Consider the following 27751-nt stretch of genomic DNA (forward strand, 5'->3'; position numbering starts at 1 on the left):
CCCTGCAGGGTAACTCTCTTTCCATGGACTGTGCAATATTCATAGCAGGGCTGTGATGTGCCCCAGGACCACGTGTGTTCAGCAGTGGAGGAACTCGACCTGAGCTTACCCCTTCTCCTCACCCTCCCAGGCAGCTGCTGCCACTCAGAGCACAGAGGTGATGGAGACAGGAGAAAGTCATCCAGGAGGAGCCAAGGGTGGCCCCAGGAGGCTGCAGGGAGTGGCTGGGGAGAGGAAGGCACTAACACAGGGGATGAGAGTGGCTCAGCATCCCCGAGAGCCTCCCAGCTCACAGAATCTCTGAGGTTGGAAAAGCCCTCCCAGACCATGGAGTCCAAGCTCTGCCCAACCTTGTCACCACCCCAGAGCCCTGAGTGCCACATCCAGGTGTTCCTTGGACACCTCCATGGATGGGCACTCCAAACCTCCCTGGGCAGCTCCTTTCAGTGCCTGACCACCCTTTCCATGAAGAAATTCCTCCTGGTGTCCAACCTGAGCCTCCTCTGGCACAGCTTGAGGCTGTCTCCTCTCATCCTGTCTCTTGTTCTCTGGAAGCAGAGCACGACTTCCCCCATGGCTGCATCCTCCTTTCGGGAGGCCAGTTTGCTGGAAAATCACAGATTTTTTTAGGAAATAAAAACACATTTCAAGTTTTAAATCCTAGTTTTATGTGTAATGTTCGTCAAGTGCTTTTCCCTGTTGAGAACTGTGTATTTGTCCCCTCTTTGGGATTGGGTTACAAGGTGTTTCCTGAGCAACATCTAATTTTGATCTAAAATACTTGGTAAAATCCTCTAAATAATGTGCAGTGGAGGTGGAAACTCACCGTTGTGCTACATTTTGATCATTCCTAATATAGGGAGTAGAAATACCATAAAGACACAAGAGAGAATTTCATCTTTACATGCATTGTAAGAAATTTGCAAATGGAGTGGTTGAGCTGCTCATGAAGACGAGTCAGAGAGAGATGACAATTATATGGACTATATTTTGAGGGTACATTACTTTATTTAAATGCAAAGCTGTGTTACTTACAAGGGCTTAATATTGAATTATTTATGTTGGAAAAGACCTTTAAGATCATCGTGTCCACTGGGGCAACCAGCACTGCCAAGTCTGAGATCCTGCAGAGCATCTACACCCCATACAAGTAAGAACTTCTTGACACAAGACTTTTATATCTTATATAATTTCCCCCTTGCTTCTCTATTTCAGAACCAGAAGATGCCTTTGTCCACAAGGAGAAGGTGCAGAAAGAGGTGAAGGCTGCACTATCAGAAAATGCCACCCTGAGCTGCGAGGTGGCCCAGGAGAAGACAGAGGTGAAGTGGTACAAGGATGGGAAACTCATCACCTCCAGCAAGAAATTCAAGGTGGAGTCAGAGGGCAAATCGCGGCGTCTGGTGGTGGGTCAGGTGGAGAAGAAAGATGCAGGGGAGTACAGCTGTGAGGCTGCTGGCCAAAAACTCACCTTCAGGATCGATGTCACAGGTGAGACAATGTTCTGCATCTCTGTTTTACATCCTGGAAAATTGAAATCCCTGTTTTACATCCTGAAAAATTGAAGGAGAGCAAAGTTATATAGCTTGTCCAACTCCATCTCAACAGGCAGTGACTGAGCCAGCACTTAAGCTGGTTTGCTCATGAAATTATGTCCACACTGTTAGATCTGTCTTCATTTTTTTAGAGATTAAGCATACAGAGGATTTCTGTAGCCCAAGCTCAGGTCAGGCTGAAGATCACTGGGGAATTTCCCTGGGAATCTTGGGAAGATGCACTGATAGCAAACTGAGAATTCAGTAACTGCTGGAGAAATTAAAGGGTGCAGCAAATCAGGCATTCTCTTGTGAAAGCTCCTTTCTGAAATATAGTTTATTATAGGTGACACCTTTATTTTATGGCCTCTGTCAACTGGGTGGAAATGCTAAACTGTTCTTAGTAACAGGAGATGAGAACACCAGCTCTTCTCATCCTGATATCAAGGACAGGTTTCAACCTTATCATCCCTCAGCTGGATCTCAATGAATTTAAAGCAAATTGAAGAGTTCATGCATTAGATTTATTTTTGATCATGACATGGTACAAATACCATGGAATCTGACTAATTTTCATTCGGGAGAAAAACATAGTTCTGGGTTGACACATCTTGAGAAAAGTTGGGAATAAAAATGAAGTTACAGACATAGTAAAGGCTCACAACGTTTGTTTCCCAACACTCTATTTGCTTTTGTTGGCCATGTAAACTGCAACTCTTGGGTTGGTTGGGCAATTTAATGCTTATCCCTTTACAGCAAACCTAATTCTGACAGATCTCATCCACCTTAGTGCTGCTGGATTTTGGGATATGTTACTTTCTGCAGATTTTGAAAAAAGGTAGCGGTGGAAACGAAAGCAATTTTGGGGCTGTGTCTTGGACTACCAAAGAATGACGGCTTCAATGGAATTTGATGTAATTCAAATGTTAAAAATTCAGTAGATGGTGATGACAGGAAATGTGAATAGGAACATGCAACTCAATCCTTGAAAACCTTTAGCAGCTACCCATCTGTGTAGGAACAGGGCCATAAAAAGGGAAGTATTGATTGTACCTCTCCATCCCCAGATGTTGATGAAATCAAAACAACTCTGCAATGCAACTGATATTCAGTGAATTTCAAAGTAGGGTCATGATGGACTATAGGAAATCTGCCCAGTGTCCTCACTCACCAAAAAAATCCAGATAAAAACTGCCCAAAAATCCAGTTTGAATAGTGCTACTAAAACTCTGGATTTCTCTCTGTTTCCAGAGCCAGAAATTGTGTTTACAAACAAGGAGAAGGTGCAGAAAGAGGTGAAGGCTGCACTATCAGAAAATGCCACCCTGAGCTGTGAGGTGGCCCAGGAGAAGACAGAGGTGAAGTGGTACAAGGATGGGAAACTCATCACCTCCAGCAAGAAGTTGAAGGTGGAGTCGGAGGGCAAATCGCGGCGTCTGGTGGTGGGTCAGGTGGAGAAGAAAGATGCAGGGGAGTACAGCTGTGAGGCTGCTGGCCAAAAACTCACCTTCAGGATCGATGTCACAGGTAGGAGAAGATTCTTTGGCCCATCAGTCTTATTTCTAGGATCCTTTAGAAAAATTAACATTTTTTTATAACTAGTCTTCATGTTACGCTTCATCATTGTACATCATTGGCATGGCCTAGGATGGATACAAATTAATACCCAATTCTCTTCATATATTTTTTGTAAAACATTTAAAATCCTTAAAACAGCGAGCTGAATCCCTGGACAATTTTAGAGGCTACATATCACATGAGGGAAAGGGCTGTAAAAAATAAGGCATTGATTGTGGATCTCCGTCCTCCCATCTTAGTGCAACCACAGCAAGTCTGCACCACAGCTCGTCCTCAGTGCATGGTTGTGGTGGAGAGCCTGCCCAATGTCCACACTCCTTTTCTTTCCTTTGGAAATGCTCATTTCAGCCTGAAGGGAGTCGTGGAAATAGGACTTGATAGGTATTAAGTCCTTTAAGGTGTCAAGAAAAAGGCAAGTAAGGAAAGAAGGTGTCATGGAGTCTCATTCCAGCTGTATTTCCCTACTGAGGCTGTGGAGAGGTAAAATAGATTCAGCTTCCCAGCTACCTCACAAATTCCCAATCTACAAACTTGCCAATCACAAAATCCAATTCCAGGTGGTGTGACTGATGTGTCTTCTGGAGAACAAGGGCATTTCACCATTTGGATGTGAGATGAGCTGAGCTTTCCCCAGAGTTGCAGTGAGAACAAATAACAGGGTCCTGGGCATGTCATTGCTGGTCTCGCACCTTTCTCGTTTAATAAAATGATCTAAGGAGGAGCAGAAGCAGCTGTTGAGAATCAAAGAAATCAGTTTTATGGGTCTATAATGCAGCACGGATGAGATCCTTCCTCTAAATTTTATTGGTTTGCAATTAACTTCAACCAGCACATATCCTGCCTTGACTGGGCCCTGCCAGACAATGTTCTTATGAACCATAGAGAGATTATTGCTGCCAAAAAACCCAAAACAGGCAAAACTCTTACCACAAAGTCCTTTGCATGTTCTTCTGACAGACTTAGATGTGGACTGTCATGTCAAGGGGGTCTTTTCTTGTGTTACCTGTAAGCCATGATAAGGGGACTGAGCGACGTCATATTTTGGAGAAAGTCTGGATTTCTCTCTGTTTCCAGAGCCAGAAATTGTGTTTACAAACAAGGAGAAGGTGCAGAAAGAGGTGAAGGCTGCACTATCAGAAAATGCCACCCTGAGCTGCGAGGTGGCCCAGGAGAAGACAGAGGTGAAGTGGTACAAGGATGGGAAACTCATCACCTCCAGCAAGAAGTTGAAGGTGGAGTCGGAGGGCAAATCGCGGCGTCTGGTGGTGGGTCAGGTGGAGAAGAAAGATGCAGGGGAGTACAGCTGTGAGGCTGCTGGCCAAAAACTCACCTTCAGGATCGATGTCACAGGTGAGACAATGTGCTGCATCCCTGTTTTACATCCTGGAAAATTGAAATCCCTGTTTTACATCCTGAAAAATTGAAGGAGAGCAAAGTTATCTGGCTTGTCCAACTCCATCTCAACAGGCAGTGACTGAGCCAGCACTTAAGCTGGTTTGCTCATGAACTTGTGTCCACACTGTTAGATCTGTCTTCATTTTTTTAGAGATTAAGCATACAGTGGATTTCTGTAGCCCAAACTCAGGTCAGGCTGAAGATCACTGGGGAATTTCCCTGGGAATCTTGAGTAGATGCACTGATAGCAAACTGAGAATTCAGTAACTGCTGGAGAAATTAAAGGGTGCAGCAAATCAGGCATTCTCTTGTGAAAGCTCCTTTCTGAAATATAGTTTATTATAGGTGACACCTTTATTTTATGGCCTCTGTCAACTGGGTGGAAATGCTAAACTGTTCTTAGCAACAGGATTTGAGAACACCAGCTCTTCTCATCATGATATCAAGGACAGGTTTCAACCTTATCATCCCTCAGCTGGATCTCAATGAATTTAAAGCAAATTGAAGAGTTCATGCATTAGATTTATTTTTGATCATGACATGGTGTGAATACCATGGAAGCTGGCTAATTTTCATTTGGGAGAAAAGCATAGTTCTGGGTTGACACATCTTGAGAACAGTTGGGAATAAAAATGAAGTTACAGACATAGAAAAGGCTCACAAAGTTTATTTCCCAACACTCTATTTGCTTTTGTTGGCCATGTAAGCTGCAACTCTTGGGTTGGTTAGGCAATTTAATGTTTATCCCTTTACAGCAAACCTAATTCTGACATATATCATCCACCTTAGTGCTGCTGGATTTTGGGATATGTTATTTTCTACAGATTTTGAAGAAAGGTAGTGGTGGAAACGAAAGCAATTTTGGGGCTGTGTCTTGGACTACCGGAGAATGACGACTTCACTGGAATTTGATGTAATTCAAATGTTAAAAATTCAGTAGATGGTGATGACAGGAAATGTGAATAGGAACATGCAACTCAATCCTTGAAAACCTTTAGCAGCTACCCATCTGTGTAGGAACAGGGCCATAAAAAGGGAAGTATTGATTGTACCTCTCTATCCCCAGATGTTGATGAAATCAAAACAACTCTGCAATGCAACTGATATTCAGTGAATTTCAAAGTAGGGTCATGATGGACTATAGGAAATCTGCCCAGTGTCCTCACTCACCAAAAAAATCCAGATAAAAACTGTCCAAAAATCCAGTTTGAATAGTGCTACTAAAACTCTGGATTTCTCTCTGTTTCCAGAGCCAGAAATTGTGTTTACAAACAAGGAGAAGGTGCAGAAAGAAGTGAAGGCTGCACTATCAGAAAATGCCACCCTGAGCTGCGAGGTGGCCCAGGAGAAGACAGAGGTGAAGTGGTACAAGGATGGGAAACTCATCACCTCCAGCAAGAAATTCAAGGTGGAGTCGGAGGGCAAATCGCGGCGTCTGGTGGTGGGTCAGGTGGAGAAGAAAGATGCAGGGGAGTACAGCTGTGAGGCTGCTGGCCAAAAACTCACCTTCAGGATCGATGTCACAGGTAGGAGAAGATTCTTTGGCCCATCAGTCTTATTTCTAGGATCCTTTAGAAAAATTAACATTTTTTTATAACTAGTCTTCATGTTATGCTTCATCATTGTACATCATTGGCATGGCCTAGGATGGATACAAATTAATACCCAATTCTCTTCATATATTTTTTGTAAAACATTTAAAATCCTTAAAACAGCGAGCTGTATCCCTGGACGATTTTAGAGGCTACATATCACATGAGGGAAAGGGCTGTAAAAAATAAGGCATTGATTGTGGATCTCCTTCCTCCCATCTTAGTGCAACCACAGCAAATCTGCACCACAGCTCGTCCTCAGTGCATGGTTGTGGTGGAGAGCCTGCCCAATGTCCACACTCCTTTTCTTTCCTTTGGAAATGCTCATTTCAGCCTGAAGGGAGTCGTGGAAATAGGGCTTGATAGGTATTAAGTCCTTTAAGGTGTCAAGAAAAAGGCAAGTAAGGAAAGAAGGTGTCATGGAGATTCATTCCAGCTGTATTTCCCTACTGAGGCTGTGGAGAGGTAAAATAGATTCAGCTTCCCAGCTACCTCACAAATTCCCAATCTACAAACTTGCCAATCACAAAATCCAATTCCAGGTGGTGTGACTGATGTGTCTTCTGGAGAACAAGGGCATTTCACCATTTGGATGTGAGATGAGCTGAGCTTTCCCCAGAGTTGCAGTGAGAACAAATAACAGGGTCCTGGGCATGTCATTGCTGGTGTCGCACCTTTCTCATTTAATAAAATGATCTAAGGAGGAGCAGAAGCAGCTGTTGAGAATCAAAGAAATCAGTTTTATGGGTCTATAATGCAGCACGGATGAGATCCTTCCTCTAAATTTTATTGGTTTGCAATTAACTTCAACCAGCACATATCCTGCCTTGACTGGGCCCTGCCAGACAATGTTCTTATGAACCATAGAGAGATTATTGCTGCCAAAAAACCCAAAACAGGCAAAACTCTTACCACAAAGTCCTTTGCATGTTCTTCTGACAGACTTAGATGTGGACTGTCATGTCAAGGGGGTCTTTTCTTGTGTTACCTGTAAGCCATGATAAGGGGACTGAGCGACGTCATATTTTGGAGAAAGTCTGGATTTCTCTCTGTTTCCAGAGCCAGAAGTTGTGTTTACAAACAAGGAGAAGGTGCAGAAAGAGGTGAAGGCTGCACTATCAGAAAATGCCACCCTGAGCTGCGAGGTGGCCCAGGAGAAGACAGAGGTGAAGTGGTACAAGGATGGGAAACTCATCACCTCCAGCAAGAAATTCAAGGTGGAGTCGGAGGGCAAATCGCGGCGTCTGGTGGTGGGTCAGGTGGAGAAGAAAGATGCAGGGGAGTACAGCTGTGAGGCTGCTGGCCAAAAACTCACCTTCAGGATCGATGTCACAGGTAGGAGAAGATTTTGTCAGAATTCAGTAGAGGCCAATAAAGCAATAATTGCAATATCTATTCCACCATGACTCAGTTGCAATAGTCTGGGATTTGTTGAAGCCTGCAGGGTTCACCTGATTTTCAGTACTTGGTTGCCTTGATTTGGGGCATGAAAGAAATGGGAATATTTGGCTTTAGCCAAATACCCATGTCACGAGTTCTGTCTCATTCTTAGTAGGTTTTATAGTTGTAGCTCTAAATATAATAGAAATAATTAATTTTATTCAGGTCCCTCCTGTTCCTGGGATCCCAATGAGTGATTTTTTTGCATTGAGCCTCTTGAAAAGAAAGAACCATTAAATAATCATTTCCTTGTTTGAATTCCAAGTCCATTTTGGAAGACTTAAAGGCTGGAATATGTTTTGTCATTTATGGTATCAGCAGCAGATCTCAAGATAGGTTATAAACAGCATTTTTTCTGAATTTGTACTGCTGTATCATTAAGATCTCAGTGTTTTGAGATGTCTTGCTATTCCTGCCAGGTGCTGAAGTTTACTGTGAAATATTCCAAAAAATTGCTTTATTTTGTCTGAGATCTTCAGTAAAAGGAATTTGGGAGCTTATAGTGATATGCAGGACAGATGTTCTTTGGGAAAGTTTGAAATAAATATATTTTCACCTGGTTACTTGCAACCATAGGATTGATGTCAAGGCTCCTCTTGGTCATTTCCATTTCTAGACTCTTAGTTCCCAATTTTCCAAGTGGTAACTCCATCCCACAGAAGGGTAGACACTACTCAGTGAGGGTAATTGGTTTTGACAAGTGACAACCTAAATATTTTCCAAACCTCTCCACAGAAATCTGGAAGATTAATCTCATTTGAACCCCTCAACTCTTCTTTTTCTCTTCTCAGAGCCCAAACCTGCATTTATAAACCAGGAAAAGGTCCAGAAGGAGGTGAAGGCTGTCTTGACAGAAAGTGCCACTCTCATGTGTGAGGTGGCACAGGATGCCACCGAAGTGAAGTGGTACAAGGATGGCAAACTGCTCGTTTCCTCTCGGAAATTCAAAATAGAGACTGTGGGCAAATCCTGGCGCCTGGTGGTGGAGCAGCTGGAGAAAAAGGATGCTGGGGAATACATTTGTGAGGCTGCTGGCCAGAGGCTGACCTTCAAACTGGAACCTACTGGTGAGTGCTCACTTTGTGGTGTGATGAACCAGTCCCTGTGGCTTAGAGGAAAACTGGATATTCCTGATGCAGCAGGGTTGGTCCAGCCACTCTCTCCCCTGGAGCAGCACCAGTGAGCCACATGACATGTTAATTCTTAATCTAGCAGTGTGGAGGTGGGAAATTTGGACTTTTTGGGGGGGTTGGAAATGTTACATAGCTTTTTGCTTCTCTCTTTCACACACCATGTCACCCAACCTCCTTCAGTGGTAGAGGGAGCTGGAAATAGAAGTGGGAAGTTTTGAAGAGCAGCAGTGGAGCTGTGAAGAAAAGTGACTCAGAAAACCTGGTCTGCTGCTTGATTGTGTCCCGCAAATGCCTGATTTTGTGGTAAAGGGTGGTACAAGAGATAATGGAGGCCATGAAAAAGGGACTGGAATCTCAGAATGGTTTGGGCTTGAAGGAGCCTTAAAGATCAAGTTCCAGCCCTCCAGCCAGTGAAGCAAATAGATAACAGGCTATAAATTCAGCCTATTGATGTCTCTTCTTAAATTTTATCCAAAATCCTAAGAAAGGGAAGGGAAAGAATTATATAGGTAATTTTACTTCTAAGAAACAAGCTTTTTATGGGCTGCAGATAAATATAAATATTTGCATTTCCTTTCCTCTGCTTCTCTTCTAAGCAGAAGTTCTGGGTTGCCTGAGAGATCATTTTATGTCTTCCCTCTCAGGAAAAGATTATATTACCCATATTCATATTCATTCATTCATATTCAGCTATATTGGATTATTACAGGCTATGGATGAGTTGGTGGTGTGAGTCCTGAAGAGAGAGCAATGTAAAACTGCTGTGTCAAGGATTTGAGCAAAAAGTTCTTAATTTTCCTGGTTTATTGTCTTTTCTAGAACCAGAGGCTAAATTTGAAAAGAAAGTTGTCCAGAAGGAGCCTCTCATTGTCCAAGAACACGAAAGCATCACACTGACAACCTCAGTCACTCCTGAAACCGCTGCAGTGAGGTGGTTCAAGGATGGCACAGAAATCAAGGCGAGCAAGAAATGTGTGATCAAGAGCGAGGGGGCATCCAGGACACTGACAGTGACTGCAGCTGAGAGCACAGACTCTGCCCTCTACACCTGCCAGACAAAGCATGACAAGCAGGAATTCAGGGTCCAGGTGAAAGGTGAGCAGTGCCCAGGGCATGGCCCAACCCAACAGATGAACTTCCCTCATGGTGGGATGGAGGTGAAACCCAAACTCTTCTGAAAGCTGTTCCAACCTCAGGGCTTGTTGCAACTTCTCTGGATGCCCCACCGAGGGCCAGAAAAGTTCTCCAGCTTCCAGATTTCCAGTTTTTGTCTTTTGCTGGCCGGTTTGGAATGTGGAAACCTATGATGAGTACTTGTGGTGTTTGCTCCCCTCCTGTTTCTGTATCCTCCTATAGAATGATGGGGATCTGAAAATATCCCGTCAAAGGAATCTGCCTGAATTTCCACATTTCTGGTTAGGTTTTGTCTCACCAAATATTTAAGGCCATTTAATTAATTAATTTATTTCCAGTGTTGGGCAGAACCAGTTTCTTAGAACGGGTTTTTTCCTCTTTTCCTCCCTCACAATTCCCCCCTCTCCTGGATCTCAGAAATCCCGGTGAAGTTTGCCAAGAAGCTGGAGGCCGTGAAAGCCGAGATCGGTGGCAGCGTGTCCCTGAGCTGTGAGCTGAGCCACGCCAAGAGGAAGGTGACATGGAGCAGGAATGGTGTGGAGATCAAGCCCAGCAAGCGTTTCCAGATCCGTGAGGAGGGAACCAAGAGGACCCTGACGATAACGGGGATCCGGGCTGAGGATGAGGGAGAATATTCCTGCGAGTCCAGGGATGACAAGAGCAGCGTCACCATCGTCCCCAAACGTGTGTCTCTAATGGTGACAGGGTGGGGGGATCCCTGGGTTTTGTCCTCAGCTGTTACAACCCTGCACAGCTGGATTTGTTCATGTGTCTGGGCTGACTCCTGTGTTGAGAACAAAATAACAAAATACAGAACTCCCCTCTCAATGTCAATGGAACCTCTATTTATGAAAGACATAATAGTTGTGAGACCTGTTGGGCTCAGGTCTCTTAATATTGACCTTCATATTGCATTTGAAGCTGAAATTCAGTTTCTAAAATGTAGGATGGGGTTTCCCCCATCTTTTTTTGCCTCTCTTTATGCACATATTTTACCCAGACATGGGATATGTGATGACCCAGTATTGTGATCACTTACTGTAAGTAATCAAGTTGCTGCTTCCAAAAAAGTCATGGAAGCTTTTGGCTGTTTGAAGGTACTCATGCCATGCCTCAAGAACATGCTCCTGAATGTTTTTCTCCTATCCATCAGCTCCCAGAGTGGTGAAATTCGTCACAAGTCTCAACAGCGTGGTGTCTGAGGAGGGTAAAGAGGCTGTGTTCAAGTGCACCGTCTCCCCCAGTGATGCTGTGGTCACCTGGCTCAGGAATGGTGCCAAGATTGAAGCCAGCAAGAAATACGTGATCTCTCAGAAGGACACCAACCACAGCCTCACCATCACTGACCTGGCACTGGAAGATGCAGCTGAAATCACAGCCAGTGCTGAGGGTGTGGAAAGCTCAGCCAACCTCAGAGTCCGAGGTAAGAGCTGACAGTGCCCCTCTGACAGGCTGGAAATGGCACCCTGCTTGGAATTAGGTGGTCTTTAAGGTCCTTTCTAGCCCAAACCATTCTAAGATGATGATTCTATGATGCTGTTTTGTGTGGCTTTACCTCTAATTATTTATGTTAGCAGCAGGGAATTTCTGCTTTTGTGTCATTAAACAGGGGTGCCCAGAATGCTTTGGGTTTGGAGATACATGAGCCATTGGGTTAATTTTCTTTCCAAGCCTGTTTCCTGGAGATCTCCTACATTCCTACTGATATTTCCTCTCTTACAGAGGCCTCAATCTCCTTCAAGAAGAAGCTGGAACCCAAAACAGTTGAAGAGAGGGAGACAGTGACCCTGGAGGTAGAGCTGACCAAACCTGCAGAGGTGAAATGGATGAGGAACAGCATCGTGCTGAAGCCCAGTGACAAAATAGAGATCAAAGCTGAGGGAACAAAGCACACCTTGGTGGTCAAGGACATCTCCTTTGCAGACAGGGGCTTCTACTGCTGTGAGAGCCCCGATGACAAAACCCAAGCCAAGATCAATGTGGAAAGTGAGTTCAGTGAGCCTCGGTTCTATAAATAGCCCAGGAAGGGTTTGGAGGTGGATTCTGGTCTCTGCATTATCATGGGGACACAAAACCATGGGCTTGGCCCCCAGTCCATTGACAGCTAAGCAGTAAACAGAGAATGTCTGACTGGTTCCTATTCCTCCATATCATCCCCCCAGCTTTGACCACTGAGCTTCTTAAAAGATTGTTCTCTTTACTCTCTCACTCCCTGATTGCTCTGTGCTTTTCCTTGGTATGATTTTTTTAGCAAAAAAAAAAAAAATCCTCCTTCAGCCATCTGCTGCCCTGATCTTTCTCTGCAAACCACCTCATTCAGAATGTCTCTTCATATTCAGTCAGGATCTAAAAAACTACAAAAGCAAATCTTCTCCCTGAAGGTTTTTCCCTCTTGGGTAAACTAATGATGCCTCATCCATAGCCCTGTACTTTTGTCTCTTTCCTACATCTTTTTGTCATAATTGTCACAGGATAGGTGAAGATAGGATTTAATCACTCAAGGGCTGTCTAATTTTGTCCATAAAGTCCTTGCCACCAACTGGTGCTGGGCAGGTCCTAAATAATAGGTGAGAAAGGACTTGAAAACAGTTTTTTGGGTACTTGATGTCTTACAAAGTAGAAGGAAACAATTTCCATGATGCCAGGAAATAATGGACTTCGGGTGCAGTGAGAAAGATCCAGGTTATAGTCTAAAAAAGGTTTTTAATGGTCAGATGACTGAATAGGCTGTCTGGAGAGGTCTTGGAGCCTTCACTGTGCTTTTGGGTTTTTTAAATTTTTTTTTTTTAATTAGTGCTGATACAAGTTTAAACACTAAATCCATTTTACTGGATGATAGGACATGGATGTCTTGTCACAGGAACAGGTAATATCCACCCAAACCATGGATGCTTTGGCCACCAACCTGTGAGGTGTCAACACTTTTTGCCCCATGTCATGTATTTTTTTTCCTTTTACTGTAACTTTTTCCTCCCATCCTTGTTTTGTCCTAATTGGAAAACTGCCCAGGATTGCCATGGATTTGTCTTTCTTTTACTAAAAGCTGATAGATCTTGGTAGAAAGTGGGGCCAGTGGTGTTTTCTGTGATATTTGGTTGACCTGTTTGTCTCATGAAAGCATCCATTTAAGAAATAGCAGCTATGTTAGTGGTGTGGTCATGGACAGATTTTATTTCGTGTCAAGGTGGTTGTTTAATTGGCAAAGACCAACTAATTGGCAGGTACATGAGCAATAAGGAAATAATCAATTTAGGGAGTCCTCAGACTATTTCCTGGTGTGAGATCTCCAATTTTTCCATGTTGTTTTCCAGTGAGGCAGATCAAGTTGGTGAAAGGCCTGCAGCCCCTGCAGGTGACTGAGAAAGGGACTGTCACCTTCGAGGTGGAGGTGTCACACGAGGACGTGGAGGGCACCTGGCAGAAGGATGGTGTTCGTCTGAAACCTGCACCCAACATCAGCTTCGCTGTCCTGGGCAAGAAACACTCCCTGACTCTGTCCTCGGTGGCTCTGGAAGATGCAGGACTCATCTCCTTCAAAGCAGAAGGCATTAATTCATCAGGGAGGCTCACTGTGACAGGTACACAGGCACACAAAGCTCCAACCCTGCTTGGAGTGGATGTAATTGTCTTCTCCTGACCTGGAGAGCAAACTTAAGAGGGCAACACGTTTTTCCTTGTAACTGCAAGGGATGTGTAAAGCACAGTGATGTTCCTTTCTAATGCCAGCAGGATCATTGTGGCATCACTGTCCACAGAAAAAATGCCCAAAACAATAGAAATTTTATTTATTATGACAGCCAGGCTCTACCTACCCATCAGTGCTTGTGTGACCCCATGTCCCATTCACTGGAATTTCTCTTTCCTTCCCAGAACTGCCTGTGAGGATCAGCAAACCTTTGGCAGATGTCAGTGTAACTCAGAAGCTCAAGGCCACGTTCGAGTGTGAGCTGTCCAAACCCAATGCCAATGTGAAGTGGTTCAAGGTACAGCACTTAATGAATTGTGATATTTTCATTTCTGACCTCTCTGGAAGGGAATGGGAGCCTTTAATTCTACTCCCAGGGAATATGAGCCTGAGCCTTTGCAGTAAAGCTCTTAGCATTGCTCTCTTGTCCTTCTGTTCACTTACTCTCCCAATTTATCACTCTCAGGTTTTTATTTACTGTATTTATATATTGGATTGAAAGTAAAACTTTTCTATTCTTGCACAGAATGTGAGCACTGTTGTTACAGATTTGTAGTCCTGTGTTTCACTCCATACCAAGCACTAATCACCCAGGATTTGCACCTTTTGGGGAAATGTGATATAAAGGGAAGCCTCCATTTCCTTTGTCAGTGACAATCCAGTTGCCTTTCCCATAACAGTCATTTTGGGGATCAGCTCTGGCACTGCATGTACTTCCCTTGGGACCGAGCTGATACCTTCCTTAATTTGGGGTAGCAGAAATTCTTCAAGGTAGAATTTGGGCTGGAAGGGTCATCTCATTTCAAACCTCCTGCCATGAGCAAGGACATCTTCACCCAGATCAGGTTGCTTAGAGCTCTGTCCAACCTGCTCTTGAATGTTTTTAGGGCTGGAGCATTCACCACCTCTCTAGGCTTCCTGTGCCAGTGTTTTGTCACCTTCATTGTGAAAAAACTTCTTCCTGTTTCCTGTCTAAATCTGACCCTCTTTTAGTTTAAAACCATTTGTGTCTGAAGGGACTCACTGCCAACCCTGCATGGTGTTTTAAGCCTTGAAAAAGGTGCCTGAGATCATCCAAAATTTGTGTGTGCTCTTCAGCCTTTCCAACTTCCTGAAATCTTTGCCTCGTGATGAATATTCAACACATGTTCCTTTAAGCACTGTTTTCCATTAAGTCCAACAAGAAGGCTGAAATAAGCCCAGATCTGAATGTGTTTTGCTCACTGCAGATATACAGGAGTTGAGGGTGATCTGCTTTGACCTTTTCCCCTTCTAGGATGGGAAGGAGATTCGGCAAAGTAAAAACATTGGGATTATCTCCCAAGGAAATAAGAGAAGCCTCATTATTCACAAGTGTGAATATGAAGACCAGGGAACCTATACATGTCAAGCAGATGAAGACAAGACATCAGCTACTCTAAAAGTTCAGGGTAAGTTTGGCTGAAGTAAGAAAATACATTTACTGCAGTGTTTTTTGTTACACAGCAACAAATGCTTTGTGGAGTGTTTCTTTTCACAGTTGCTCATTTTGGTTACATTTCTCTTCCTGGTGAGAAAATGCTGGCAAAGCTGTCCTGTGCTTGCTCTATCCTTGCAGTATTTTTGGCAGTGGTCCTAACTCAGTTTTCCATTTATCATAAGTGATTTCTATTCTCTGGAGTATCAATGATGTTTCTGGATTGGCACATCAGGAACTACAGGACAGCCTGGCCCAAAGCAGAGATCCAGTGGCTGATGCTGATGTGGTTTGGTGGCACCATTGTCACAGGGGGACTTTGCCTGAATAGGGGCTGGGACAAACCTTGGGTGTGAGCTCAAAAAGTGCCCTTATTTTTAGGTTGTTAATGCTAAGGAAAGGGTCATTATTTCTGCCTGCACCTCTCCTTTATGCTCAAGGCAGTTTTTCCATCTGAGGGTTGTGCTGAGCAACTGATGAAGCACCAAGTGTGTTTTGTCACCAGGCTCTGAAGCACCTGAGATAAGCTCTGAGATAAAGGCAAGTTACTCAGCGGACAGCTCTGCCCTGGCAGATGTTATTTTCTAAAGGGGCATCTGAAAAACAGATCAGCTCTTTCCTAGAGGAAGACAGAACATCTTTCCCATTGCTTACTAGATGCTGTCCTCCTGTGGCTGCTTGGGTTCAGCAGTGTCTTCATGAATCTGTTGAGCTCCCCCTTTTCTCCCTGGTTTTGGGATTGGGATGGGTTGTTGTTTGCATTTCAGCTCTGCTCCTGGGGCTGATCTAAGGTGTATCAAGGCCTTCTCTTTCAGAACAAAAGAGCTGCAGTAGCACAGATGAATAGATCAGTTCTGACAAGAGGAATGCTAAGGTGCAGAGTTAAAGAGGGTTATATACTCAGTTCAGGAGACTCTGAAAAAATATTTCTCCTGTGTAAAACAGAGGAGAGTGTGCAGAGAAGCATGAATGAGGCAGGTTTATAATGACCTAAGTCTAATGCTTAGTTTTTCTTGAACTTGCTTTCAATAATATGTGTATTTCTTTCATTAATACCTGTATGAAGTTCCAGCAGCCATAACATCCTCTTGCAATAAGCTTCAGCCATAAAAAATATTCACTGTGTTGAAGAGAGAAGCTACCCAGGAAGAAAGGCTGGTCTAGAATAAAACATAATCCCATTTTTTTCCATGTGATTATGCAGAAAGTAAACCCACCATACTCACTTATGGAGAAACCCCCAAATGTAAATACTTGTCTTTATGATTTCACAGCCCGAGATATCAAGATTGTAAAACCACTGGAAGATGTGGAAGTGAACGAATTCGAGAGTGCATCCTTCATCTGTGAGATCTCACACGACGAGGTGGAAACCCAGTGGTACAAAAATGACAACAAGCTGAAGACTTCCGACAACATCAAAATGCGGCAGGATGGTAGGAGGGGAAAAAGGGGATTTTGTTCTGGAATGGGGGTGGGTGGGTGCCATGGGAGGCTAGAAAACAGGGTTTTGCTGTGGGATAGCTGAGCTGTGTCTGTGTGTCTGTCCCCAGGAAAAACCTATTCCCTGACTTACGCACGCGTCCACGTCGAGGATGCGGCCGAGATCAAATTCGTGGCAGAAAAGGCAGAATCTCGTGCTCAGCTGACTGTAAAAGGTAAATTCTGCTCTTCGTGCCAGCACTGCTTCTGCTGTCTCATCTTACAAACCAATTCATTTCCCTCACTTTGGATGTGAAAGTTAAAAAAGTCCTACAGTGTTCAGGGAAAGAAAACTCGCCTATTTACTGCCTGGTAAATATCAGCTGGGAGTTTATTTTGGCTAAATTCCAGTTAATTTTCTCAGGAGGTCGGATTTGCATCTTTAGACATTTAAAGTTGTGTGTGAAATTTGAGGGACAAAAAGCCATAGTTGACTTTTTCACTTTCACTTTTTCTTTTTAATTTTCACTTTCTGGTGTGTGTTATAACAAAAACCAGCATTTTTGGGTGTGTTAACTAAAACAATGTGATAGAAGGAGAGAAAATGAAGATATTTGAATTAATGCACTGCTGAGGAGCTCAGGAAACTGGAGATCAGTTCCTGGTTTTGTTGTAGCACTGCTCTGAGGTGTTGAGGAAACCACCTGTTACCTCTGCAGTTCTGCCACTCCAGTGGTAAAATATGGAGGAAAAGTTTCCCTTTAATTAGCTCTTACTAATTAAACTTGCTAACTGAGTGCTCAGCACAGCAGGGACTCCTGTCATCATCCAAATTACAGAACACAAAAGAAATATTGCTGGTGAGTTTTTATGGAGACCGTAGCGATTCCTCCACTGTCTTTACTCTTGCAGAGCTGCCTGTGAAAATCGTGAAGCCTTTGCGGGACAAGATCGCCCTGTGGAAGCACCGGGGTGTCCTGGAGTGCCAGGTGTCCCGGGCCAACGCCAAGGTCAGGTGGTTCAAAAAGGACGTGGAGATTCACCCCGGTGGGAAATACGAAATCGTGAGCGAGGGCGTCTATCGGAAACTCGTCATCAACGACGCCGACTACGAGGATGAGGACACCTACACGTGTGATGCCCTGGATGACAAAACCAGTGCTAATTTCTTCGTTGAAGGTAGGTGGTGAAGTTTTAGCTTTCGTGCCTTCCAGATTCTGCACTGCCTCAGTGTGTGACTCGGAATTTCATATAAAGTGTCAGCAAGTTCTCCTCCCAGCTCAGGCACACAGAACAATCCTTTTCCAGCCCCACAACCAAGGACAAGCTGCAGCTTCAGCCCCAAAAAGTGCAAACAGCAGCGAATTGAGGAGAGAATCTGGGAGGATGGGGTTTCATAACCTGAAGCTGTAATTGGACAATTAATCCCAATATGTAAATGTACCAAAACTTATAAAAATGTGAAAATTCATGACTCAGATCCATCTTGGGTGGAGCCACGGCTGGGCTTTTGTACTGCCCAAGGTGTATCCTGTGAAGGCCTTTTTAATGAATACTTATTTATTCCTTTAATACTGTCCAGCCTCTGTTCCAGGTAACCTCTCAAGTCATCATAAAAAATATTTTTATCATCTCTAGAATACACTGAGAGGAGGATGGGCTGACTCACTTGTTGTTTACTTTGGAAACACAATGCTGCTTAAAGAGGATTTTTATTTCATGTTATTTATTCTGAAGTCCATTGGTATTAAATCCTTTTACACACAGGAAGATCCTGAAAAATGAATATATGGTATATTCTCCTAAGGAAAATGAGGGAGTTCCCATTCCAGAGATGTTTATCAAATGTATTGGGAAAAGTCTATTTTTCTCATAAATATTGCAGCTCCTTTTATCAGCATTTGCATTCCAATGAACCTTCTTTTCTGTTTTATAGCACTACATGTTTGATATCAGGGAAGGAAGGTGACTTTAGAATTAGGACTAAGAATCAAGAGATACAGATTCACTTCCTGGCCTGTAACCAGCAATATCTCTTTGCTTTTATACAGAAAAAAAAAAAAGTGTTTTAAGCCCTTTTGAGTTCACAAGTGCAGAAAAGATGTTGTGAGCGTTCAGGCTGATAATGGAAAAGCTTTCATGACCCCTAAATCCCTGCTCTCTTGTTCCATCCAGAGCAAGCCATTAATATTGTAAAAGAGTTGTGTGATGAGGACGTGACTGAGCCTGAAGAAGCCAATTTTGAATGTGAGACATCCATTCCATCTGTGAAACCTGCCAAGTGGTTCCTGAAGGGAGCAGCCTTGCAGGCTGGCAGAAACATCATCATGCACCAGGAAGGCACCATCCACAGGCTGACAATAGTAAAAACAAGTGTTGATATGACAGGCACCATCCAGTTCTCCATTGGCAAATCCAAATCCACAGCCAACCTGCTTGTCAGAGGTAATGTGATTTTTAATGCATATCATGTGAATCAGAACAAAGATCTTCTCCCTCTCAGTACCTGGAAAGTCATTTGTCATAAATATACTCCATTCTGGGCTGTGTTCTTGGAAATGTGTGTGTACCTGGATGATCTGTTTAGTTACCAACTGCAAGTTGTTGGGAGCAATGCTGGATGCACCAACTGAGCCTGAAATGTCTTAGGAAGGGATCAGATTAAATGACTTTGGTATCTCTGGTATTCAAATCTATCAAGCTAAAACTGGTTTATGCTTTATTTTTGTTCTCTTGACTTTACCAAGGAGGACAAAACAGATGAAATTTGCCAGGAGAGTTAATTTTGTCCCATTTCTGAACTAGACAAGTTTGATAGCTCATTTACTTAATTCATTTTGTCGTTGACTTGATCTAGGACAAAGCCTCAAGGTTTTTTGTCTTCTGCTGTCACCATGGTAAATCTCTCCAATAGCGTCCTGAAGTCCTTGTTCTGTCTTTCATTTACTTTTACTTGAATGAAAATCTCAATTAGAGAGCAATTCAGCAAGCACTGAGCCAGAAGTGGACCATGAATTTGGTGGTTAATATGCAGTCTGGTCTTACAGAAATCAGCTTTCCTTACAGATCATCGTGCTGTTGTAGCTTCAAAGCACATGGGCTCTGTTACTGACACTTGTAGCAGGATCTGAGCAGTTCACAAAACAGTTGTGAAAGTCACATATGAAATTAATGGGCATGAAATACAGATTAAAACCTTCCTCTTCTTTAGATTGATCCATTTCTCTTCCCCACCCCTGCTTTGCAGATTACCACATCCAGATCACCAGGAAGCTGGAGGACAAGACGGTCCTGGAGCGACACTCGGTCATCCTGTCCTGTGACTTCAGGCCTTCCCCAAAGCACGTCAAGTGGTTCAAGGACCAAGTGCTCCTTGAGCCCTCGGAGAAGTACAGAATCAAGAGGGATCAGTACTCAGCAGAGCTCAAGATCATGAAGGTGAAGCCCGAGGATGCTGGAGTGTACAAGTGCAGGGCTGGGATCGCTGAGACTGAAGCCACGCTCAGCGTTGAAGGTACGAGAGGTTTGCAGCAGCAGGGCTGGCTTGGTGCTGGTCTTTATCATTCTCTGTTTCACTTGAGCCTACAGTTATCTCCTAATTTTATATAAATGTGGTGTCACAAGCCAACTGCTGATTCCACAATCCTGAAATCCAGCTCTTGCTGCGAAGTTGGGAATGCGTGTGGGAGGGCAGAATTTGGGTAAGGCACAAATGAACATTTGTCAAAACGCATTATTGTCCATTTTATGCAAGGAATTAGACCTCTGGTGCTTCTAAATGTCCTTTATGTTAAACTGCTACAGGCCTCTGATTCTGGAAATTTTGGCTGTGGTTTTCATTTCCTGATTTCTGTGTCAGCTTGTCAATCTGTTATACATTTGTCTACCTGCTATATATACATTTTATAACTACTATTATATACAATTGTTATTTGTAGTGATGTTCTACCCCATCTGGGCATGGAACTGTTTTTAGCCAGTGTTCCCCTCAGGTGACACTGCAAGAAAAGATGTTCACTGTGCCACTTCCAGCAAGACTTGGAGCTGAGCCACAGAATCATTTCCAAAAGTCCAGGGAGCAGCTCTCGGTAGCAGTTTGGCCTTGCAGAGGTTCTTAATTGATTGTGTTGTCAAACACTGATATGAGTTACTCAGGGCAATGGTGATGTCACCATCCCTGGAGGGATTGAAAAGTTTTGGGGATGTGATTTCATGGTGACCTCGACAGTGCTGGGGGAATGGTTGGAGTCAGTCTTAGAGGTCTTTTCCAACCTAAATGATTCTGTGACTCCATTCTATCCAAACATGTATGTATATTAAAAAAAAAAAGTAATAGTCCCAAGCCATCTTCTGAGTTATCTCATCCTTGAAAACAGCATTCCATGAGCAGAGAAGCTGCAAGGAGAAATCTCTGCCCAAGGACTGGGAAAGAAAAGAATCAAAATCCTCTTGCTCCCTAAACCTGAGCAAGTTGCTTAATCTGTCTTTACTTTCCTTTGTGGCCAAAATCATTGTTGTCATCTCATCCTCTGTGTCACAGTTTCCCTGGAAATGAGGGACAATTTAGTTAAAATGTGTTTGTGTGCAGTGACAAGAACACAGGGATTGGAGCTCTGTGGGATGCTTAGGGTCACTGTAACATCATTTTAGAAAAATTGCTTATTTATAAATAAAACACAAGCAAAACGTCCAAACTGATTTATATTTAAAAAAAAAAAAAAAAGAGGATGGAGGGTTCTCAGTTCTAGACAATTTTGATTAGTCTTTTAAATATTTTTTTTTCCTGTTGGAGCAAATGCAGAATCAGGTAAGCGAAATGTAGTGACCAAAGGCGTGCAGGAGACCAGAACAAATCATCTAATAAACTCCATGAAATTGTTTGTGATTGCTGATTTATGGTGGTGGTGGTGACAGTGCCCCTTGGTTTCCCTCAGCCCGCAATGTGGAGGTCCTCAAGCACCTGCAGGACGTGGAGATTGAGGAGGACAGCTCTGCTGTGTTCTCCTGTGAGCTGTCCCACGATGATGAGGACGTGGAGTGGTTCCTCAATGGCACCCTCCTCTACACCAACAACTTCAACGACATCAAGAGCGTTGGCAAGTGCTACACGCTGACCATGAAGCAGGTGAAGCCTGAGGATGCTGGCACGGTGACAATGAAGTCAGACAAGGTGTCAGAGACTGTGCAGCTGAAGGTGATAGGTGGGTCCTGATCGTGCCCCTGAATGCAAATTAGAAATGCAAAAAAATGCCATTATTTACCAAATCCATGAGGCAATCCTGCTTAATAGGTAAAGAACGTTGAGCTGTTAAATATGGGCCATGAGGATGGTGAAGGGTCTGGAGGGGAAGCCTTGAGAGGAGCAGCTGGGGTCACTTGGTTTGGTCAGCTGGAGAAGGTGGAGGGGAGACCTTGCTGTGGGGCTTCAACATCTTCATGTCAGGGGAAGTGGAAGGGCAGGTACTGATCTCTTCCCTCTGGTGGCCAGTGACAGGACTTGAGTCCCTGAGTCATGGGAGGTTTAGGTTGGATATCAGCAGAAGATTCTTCCCCCAGAGGGTGGTGGGCACTGAACAGGCTCCCCAGGGAATGATCATGGTCCCAAGGCTGCCAGAGCTCCAGGAGTGTTTGGACAACGTGGGGTTGTTAGGGTGTCTGTGCAGGGACAAATGTTAGACTGGATGATCCTCGTGGGTCCCTTCCAACTCAGAATATTCTATAATTCTATGGGGTTTAATGCATCAGTTTGGAGCTGGATTCAATCACCCATGAGAAGACAGTTTCTTACTGTCCTTCACATGTCCCAAAGTTCAGTCACACCACTGAGTTTCTGTGGTTTAACAGGTTCTCGGGCACCCTCAGTGAGTGTGCAGGTGACACCCAGCTGAGTGGGGCATGTGACATGCCTGGGGGTTGAGGTGCCAGCCAGAGGGACGTGGACACACTCAGGAACTGAGACCATGTGAACCTCTTGAGGTTCAACAAGGCCAGTGTGAGGTGCTGCACCTGCACCCTCGTGTCAAAACAACCTTTGGATGAAGGGATTTGGAGCAGGATGAAGAATTGAGAGCAGGATGAGAACTTGGGGGTGCTGGATGGTGACACAGATTTAAGTTCTGCATTGGTATCAGCAGCATTGCCAAGGGTTTATTAGCATCTCTAAATATTTGATAGCAACTGTGAAAGTGTCCCAAACATCCTGGTTGTTCTCTGTTTTGCCTCTTGACCTTCAGAGAAACCTGCTGTCTTCATGAAATCCTTGGATGATGTTTTCGGTGAGGAGCGAGGAGTGATCAAACTGGAATGTGAAGTCTCCAAAGAGAAGGTCAAACCTGTGTGGAAAAAGGATGGTGTGAAGATCACTCCCAGCAAGAAGTATGAGGAGATACAGTCTGGGAAGACCCTGTGCCTCCTTATCCATGACCTTGAAAAGACAGATGCGGGGTTATACACCTGTGACATCGGCACTGATGTTGCCAAATCAAAGGTCAGCGTTCAGGGTAAGTGTTGTAGACAGTGGCCTCTCAAAGGGTGTTAAAAATATGGGTGGGCTTGGTCCTTTGGGCTCTCACCTGTTCCTGAACAAATCTCACATAATACTGTGATGTCTGAACAATCCCTGTTAATTTTGGTGTAAATATATATCTGGGATTTCTAAAACCGGGTGTCAGGAATGTAGTGACAATATTTTCTTCCAGAACATTCCTGAAGTGCAGAAATCCTCCCAGAAAAGCAAGAGTTTCACAAAAAAAAAAAAAAAAAAAAAAAAAAAAAATCTCCAAACTAACAACAAAAAAATCCCCCAAGCAGGCTGTTTCATATTTTGAGCTATTGAGTCAGAGTCCATAGCAGAAGCCCAAAAGCAGGACAACAATACCTGTTGAGGAACCCAGTGGTTCAGCCTGCCCTGTGAACCTTGTGTCAGCCTGAAGGACAAAGGAGTGTTCATGGCTTCCAAACTTATAATGTTAATGAGAAAATTTAGAATTTACCTGGTTTGAACACCAGCAGTAACAAGTCAAAAAATTCAAACATCCCATTTCACCTATCAGCATGGAGAGGAACCTCACCTGTTGCCCCAGAGGCTTCTCTTCTGACAGCTTTTCTCGAATTCTTTCAATCTTAATCTTCCCCACTGAGCTGTTCTTCATTCAGTCCTTCCTGAGCACAGCCAGAAGATTCACATTTCTCTTTTTGTACAACTTTGGGATGATTCTGAGTCTGAAAACTCCTTCGCATGTCACAGCCATCTGTAAGGAATGCAGTGGTGTCCTGCCAATCTAGCAGATAAACCCTTCTTGTGAGCTAAAACCACCATTACTCCACTCCTTTACTCATAAAAGCATTTTTAACTTATATTAATATAATTTTTGTTCTCCAGAACTGAACATTGGCATCACCAAAAGGCTCAAGAACACTGAAATCCAGCAGGGAGAAGACTGCACTTTTGAGTGTGTTTTGTCCCATGAAAGCATTGATGATTTCAACTGGACTCTGAATGGGAGAAAAGTGGAAAGTGGGGGGAGATTTAAAGCCTCCAACACAGGTCGGAAATACACCCTGAGTATCAAAAATGTGATTCCTGATGACACTGGGGAGGTCATCTTCACTGCCCGTGGTCTCACCTCCAAGGCTTCCTTGGTTGTGAAAGGTAAGGGGATGAGAAAAGTCCTGGAAAATTGAAGGCTTGAGATTTTCTTTAGAAACAAGTGAAATACTGAAACTTTTAGTAGCTATTTGAGAACTGGCTATACTAGGTAGTGTTTACAAATAATTACAGCCCAGACTGTGCATCAGAGATAATCACCCAAGGCTCCTGGGTGGTCAGTGGAGAGAAGAAATTACTAATTTTCAGACATGGTTCATAATGTGTAGTTAGTCCTTTTCCACAGAATCAGGAAATGACAGAATGGTTTGGGTTGGAAGGAACCTTCCATCATCTTGTTCCAGCCTTGCACAGGTTGCCCAGAGAAGCTGTGGCTGCCTCTGGATCCCTGGAAGTGTCCAAGGCCAGGTTGGACAGGGCTTGGTGCGACCTGGGACAGTGAAAGGTGTCACTGCCCATGACAGGGGTGGAACTGGATGATCTTCGAGATCCCTTCCAGTCCAAACCATTCTGGGATTCTGGGATTTGAATTACAAAACCCCCAACCATAAAGAGATGATTTTCATTCATTTATTTATTTTTTTAATCTCTGCAGAAAAACCTACTGAGGTTACAAAACAGCTGGAGGATAAGACATCACCAGCAGGGCAGGACATCAGCCTGAGCTGTGAACTCTCCAAAGCTGATGTGAACATCAGGTGGTACAAGGATGGCAAAGCAATCAGGAAAAGCCAGAAATACGACCTGCAGCAGGAGGGGACACGGGCCACTCTCATCATCCGTGACTCCACGGTCAAGGACAGTGGGGAATACACCTGTGAGACAGAGACCTCCAAAACAACAGCCAGGATCACAGTGCAAGGTCAGTGCAAGGGTGCAGAGGAGCTGGCAGGTGCAGAGGTTGGGTGCAAATATCTGCAACCATGGGAGACTTCTTCTCCTCCATCTCTCTGGGCAGGATCAATTTTTAATTTTATGAAAATATCTTTGGTTAAAAGCTTTAAAAATTAGATATGAAAAAAAAAAACCTTGTGGATACTGAACAATCTCATGGGCTCTGTAACAAGGCAATCAAAACTGGCAGTTTGAATTATTCTATTTTGAATATGAGTGATGAAAACTGTCTGCAATTGTCTGGACCATGGCATTAAGCTTTCCTGGAGATATTTTACCTAATATGTCCTGTGGCAGGAGGGGAACCTGGTGATGTTAGATGCATTCCATCTGATGGGATGAGAGGAAATGGCCTCAAGATTTAGATTGGATATAAGAAGAAATTTCTTCATGGAAAGGGTGGTCAAGCATTGAAACAGGATGCCCAGGGAAGTGGTGGAGTCACCACCACTAAGGGGATTCAAAAGATGTGTAGCTGTGGTTATTTGGATATGGTTTAATTAAGTTAATAGTTGGACTTGGTGACCTTAGTGGGTTTTTTTCAGCCTAAATGATTTTATGATTTTTTTTTATGATTCTATGAGTTGGAACAGAGAGGATTCAAGACCACTCTGCATGCTCAGGATTAGTTTGGATAACAAATCTGTCTCTCATTATTTTTTTTTAATTTCTTTATTTTTTTTTCCTTCCAGAAAAGCCTAATTATTTTGTGAAGGAACTCTCAGACCTGAAAGTCGATGAAAGCGGAACTGCAGTTTTTGTGTGCCAGAGTGAGAGAGCTGCATCCTCTGTGGTCTGGAGGAAAGGCATTGCTGAGCTCAGGGCTGGCAGGAAATACGAGATCACACAGAAAGGACAAGTCCTCCAGCTGACCATAAAGAACTTGGAGAAAAGTGACAGTGACACTTACAGTTGTGACATTGGGGATGCCCAGTCCAGAGCCAAGCTAACTGTGCAAGGTATGAGTGGTGACTGCACATCCCTTTCCTGCCCTGGCAGAGCTGTATCTCAGAGCTGTATCTCAGCAGGGCAGCAGAGCCCCGGGTTTCTGCTTCTGTGTCTCTCATGGTGGCAGGAACACGTGGCCAAAAAATGTAGGAATGTAGAGCTGGATGTGCAGAGCAGATTGAAACAATTACACCTGGGGCATTTTGGGTGTGATTTGAACCCCCCAAAGGCTCATGTGAGGGGAGAGATTGGTGTTCCTGTGTGAACATAAAATGGATGTGATTCACAGTGCCTGCTGTTGGATGAAGGAGAGTTTTCCTCCCTTCAGGCTTTTCTCAAGACCCCTTGATTCTGCTTCCCAGGAGTGGTTTCTAAGAGGTGGTGGAGAAATAGAATGGTCCATAGAGTGATGGGATGGGATGGGATGGGATGGGATGGGATGGGATGGGATGGGATGGGATGGGATGGGATGGGATGGGTTGGAAGGGAACTTAAAACCCATCCAGTGTCACCCCTGCCATGAGCAGGGACACTTTTCACTGTCCCAGGCTGCTCCAAGCCCCATCCAACCTGGCCTTGGACACTTCCAGGGATCCAGGGGCAGCCACAGCTTCTCTGAGCACCCTGTGACAGGGCCTCAACACTCTCACAGGGAAGAATTCCTTCCCAATATCCCATCTAACCCTGCCCCTTGGAGAAATGATTCAAGAATAATCAGATGGAGGTGCAGCAGCAGTGTCCACTTGCTAATTATTGTAGTTTTTCAAGGCAAGGAGGTAAAGTCAGACTTCTCCTCTGATCATCTGCTACAGCATCCTCAAGAAGCAAAGTAATGTGTTTAATCTCCATCATAACCTCAGGCTCTCAGCTGTCTGAATTCACTCTGAGGTTTTTAACACCAGCTTTTCTGAATGGAAAAAACCACTTCTCTGTCATGAACATCAAAGTAAATCATCCCTGTTCTGGTTTTATAAGTAGGAGGAACATCAGAGAATTTTTGTATACAGAGTAATAACCTTATTTTATATATATTTATAGTGAGGTTTATCTTGGTATGAATGTTTATTTTCAGTTAGGGATGTATCTATCTATACAGGGAGGTTTTTAGGGCAGATATTTCGGGGTTTTTTTTTTTACCAAAGCCACAGTCAGACATTTTATCCATTTCCCACTGTGTTTATGGTTAGACTGAATTCCAAGAAGGGTGTGGGATCAGTGGTCCTATCCCATAGAAATAATGTTGGTTTTGCTGTAGAAAATCAGGCAGGTTGTCAAGGGAGAGGTCATCTCTTGGTGACATTTAGAGCCCAATGATGCTGTCAGAGACTCATCCCTCCAACCTTTCCAGGGATTTCATTAGGAGAAAATTTACAACCCTGGATTTGCATGGTACTGGCTACTTGTTCTGCTTTATGTTTTCTGGTGCTTTCAAGTTGTCTTCACCCTATTTTGCTGTGTGTCCTGTGAGTGGGTTTTGTGGTCAATATCGGGGGAATTCTGTTTCAATCTTCTGTCCTGAACGTGTTTCTTACTTGAAATGCTCACGTGGGAAATCTTGGGAGTTTTCCTTGTCGATTTTTCACGCCAGAAACTGAAGATTCCAGTAATTGATGTATTTATGTTCCTTTCAGGCCAGAAAGTGCTAATAACAGAAGACCTGGAGGATGTCACTGTGTTAGAAGGAGAATCTGCCATGTTCAAGTGCAGAATCTCTCCCGTAGACTATAGCAGAGTGCAGTGGTTTTTGGATAAAACCCCACTCCATACCAATGAACTTAATGAGATCCAGTCCCAGCCTGGTGGATATCACCTGCTAACGCTGAAAAAGCTCTCACTGAAGGACTCGGGGGTCATTACATTTGAAGCTGGTGATAAGAAAACATCTGCCAGTTTGGTTGTTAAAGGTAAATCCATCATCACAACTGCAGGAGAG

The 27751-nt window shown here is 43.8% G+C and overlaps 1 protein-coding gene across 1 annotated transcript in view; it reads left to right on the forward strand.

Annotated features, from left to right (window-relative positions):
• OBSCN (obscurin, cytoskeletal calmodulin and titin-interacting RhoGEF) overlaps window positions 1–27751 on the forward strand; it is a 139994-nt gene that overhangs the window by 27243 nt on the left and 85000 nt on the right. Inside the window, exons 12-34 of the mRNA XM_088154839.1 lie at window positions 1216–1491; window positions 2787–3062; window positions 4188–4463; window positions 5759–6034; window positions 7160–7435; window positions 8332–8607; window positions 9493–9768; window positions 10225–10491; window positions 10961–11230; window positions 11530–11793; window positions 13119–13385; window positions 13678–13790; window positions 14769–14922; window positions 16502–16606; window positions 17283–17549; window positions 18546–18815; window positions 19618–19884; window positions 21305–21571; window positions 22604–22870; window positions 23752–24021; window positions 24572–24838; window positions 25563–25829; window positions 27450–27722. Of these exons, the coding sequence (XP_088010965.1) occupies window positions 1216–1491; window positions 2787–3062; window positions 4188–4463; window positions 5759–6034; window positions 7160–7435; window positions 8332–8607; window positions 9493–9768; window positions 10225–10491; window positions 10961–11230; window positions 11530–11793; window positions 13119–13385; window positions 13678–13790; window positions 14769–14922; window positions 16502–16606; window positions 17283–17549; window positions 18546–18815; window positions 19618–19884; window positions 21305–21571; window positions 22604–22870; window positions 23752–24021; window positions 24572–24838; window positions 25563–25829; window positions 27450–27722 (5787 nt within the window). The remainder of the gene's footprint in view (window positions 1–1215; window positions 1492–2786; window positions 3063–4187; window positions 4464–5758; window positions 6035–7159; window positions 7436–8331; window positions 8608–9492; window positions 9769–10224; window positions 10492–10960; window positions 11231–11529; window positions 11794–13118; window positions 13386–13677; window positions 13791–14768; window positions 14923–16501; window positions 16607–17282; window positions 17550–18545; window positions 18816–19617; window positions 19885–21304; window positions 21572–22603; window positions 22871–23751; window positions 24022–24571; window positions 24839–25562; window positions 25830–27449; window positions 27723–27751) is intronic.

Source organism: Sturnus vulgaris, chromosome 1 (assembly GCF_052056855.1).
Source record: "Sturnus vulgaris isolate bStuVul1 chromosome 1, bStuVul1.hap1, whole genome shotgun sequence".
Classification (NCBI taxonomy): domain Eukaryota; kingdom Metazoa; phylum Chordata; class Aves; order Passeriformes; family Sturnidae; genus Sturnus; species Sturnus vulgaris.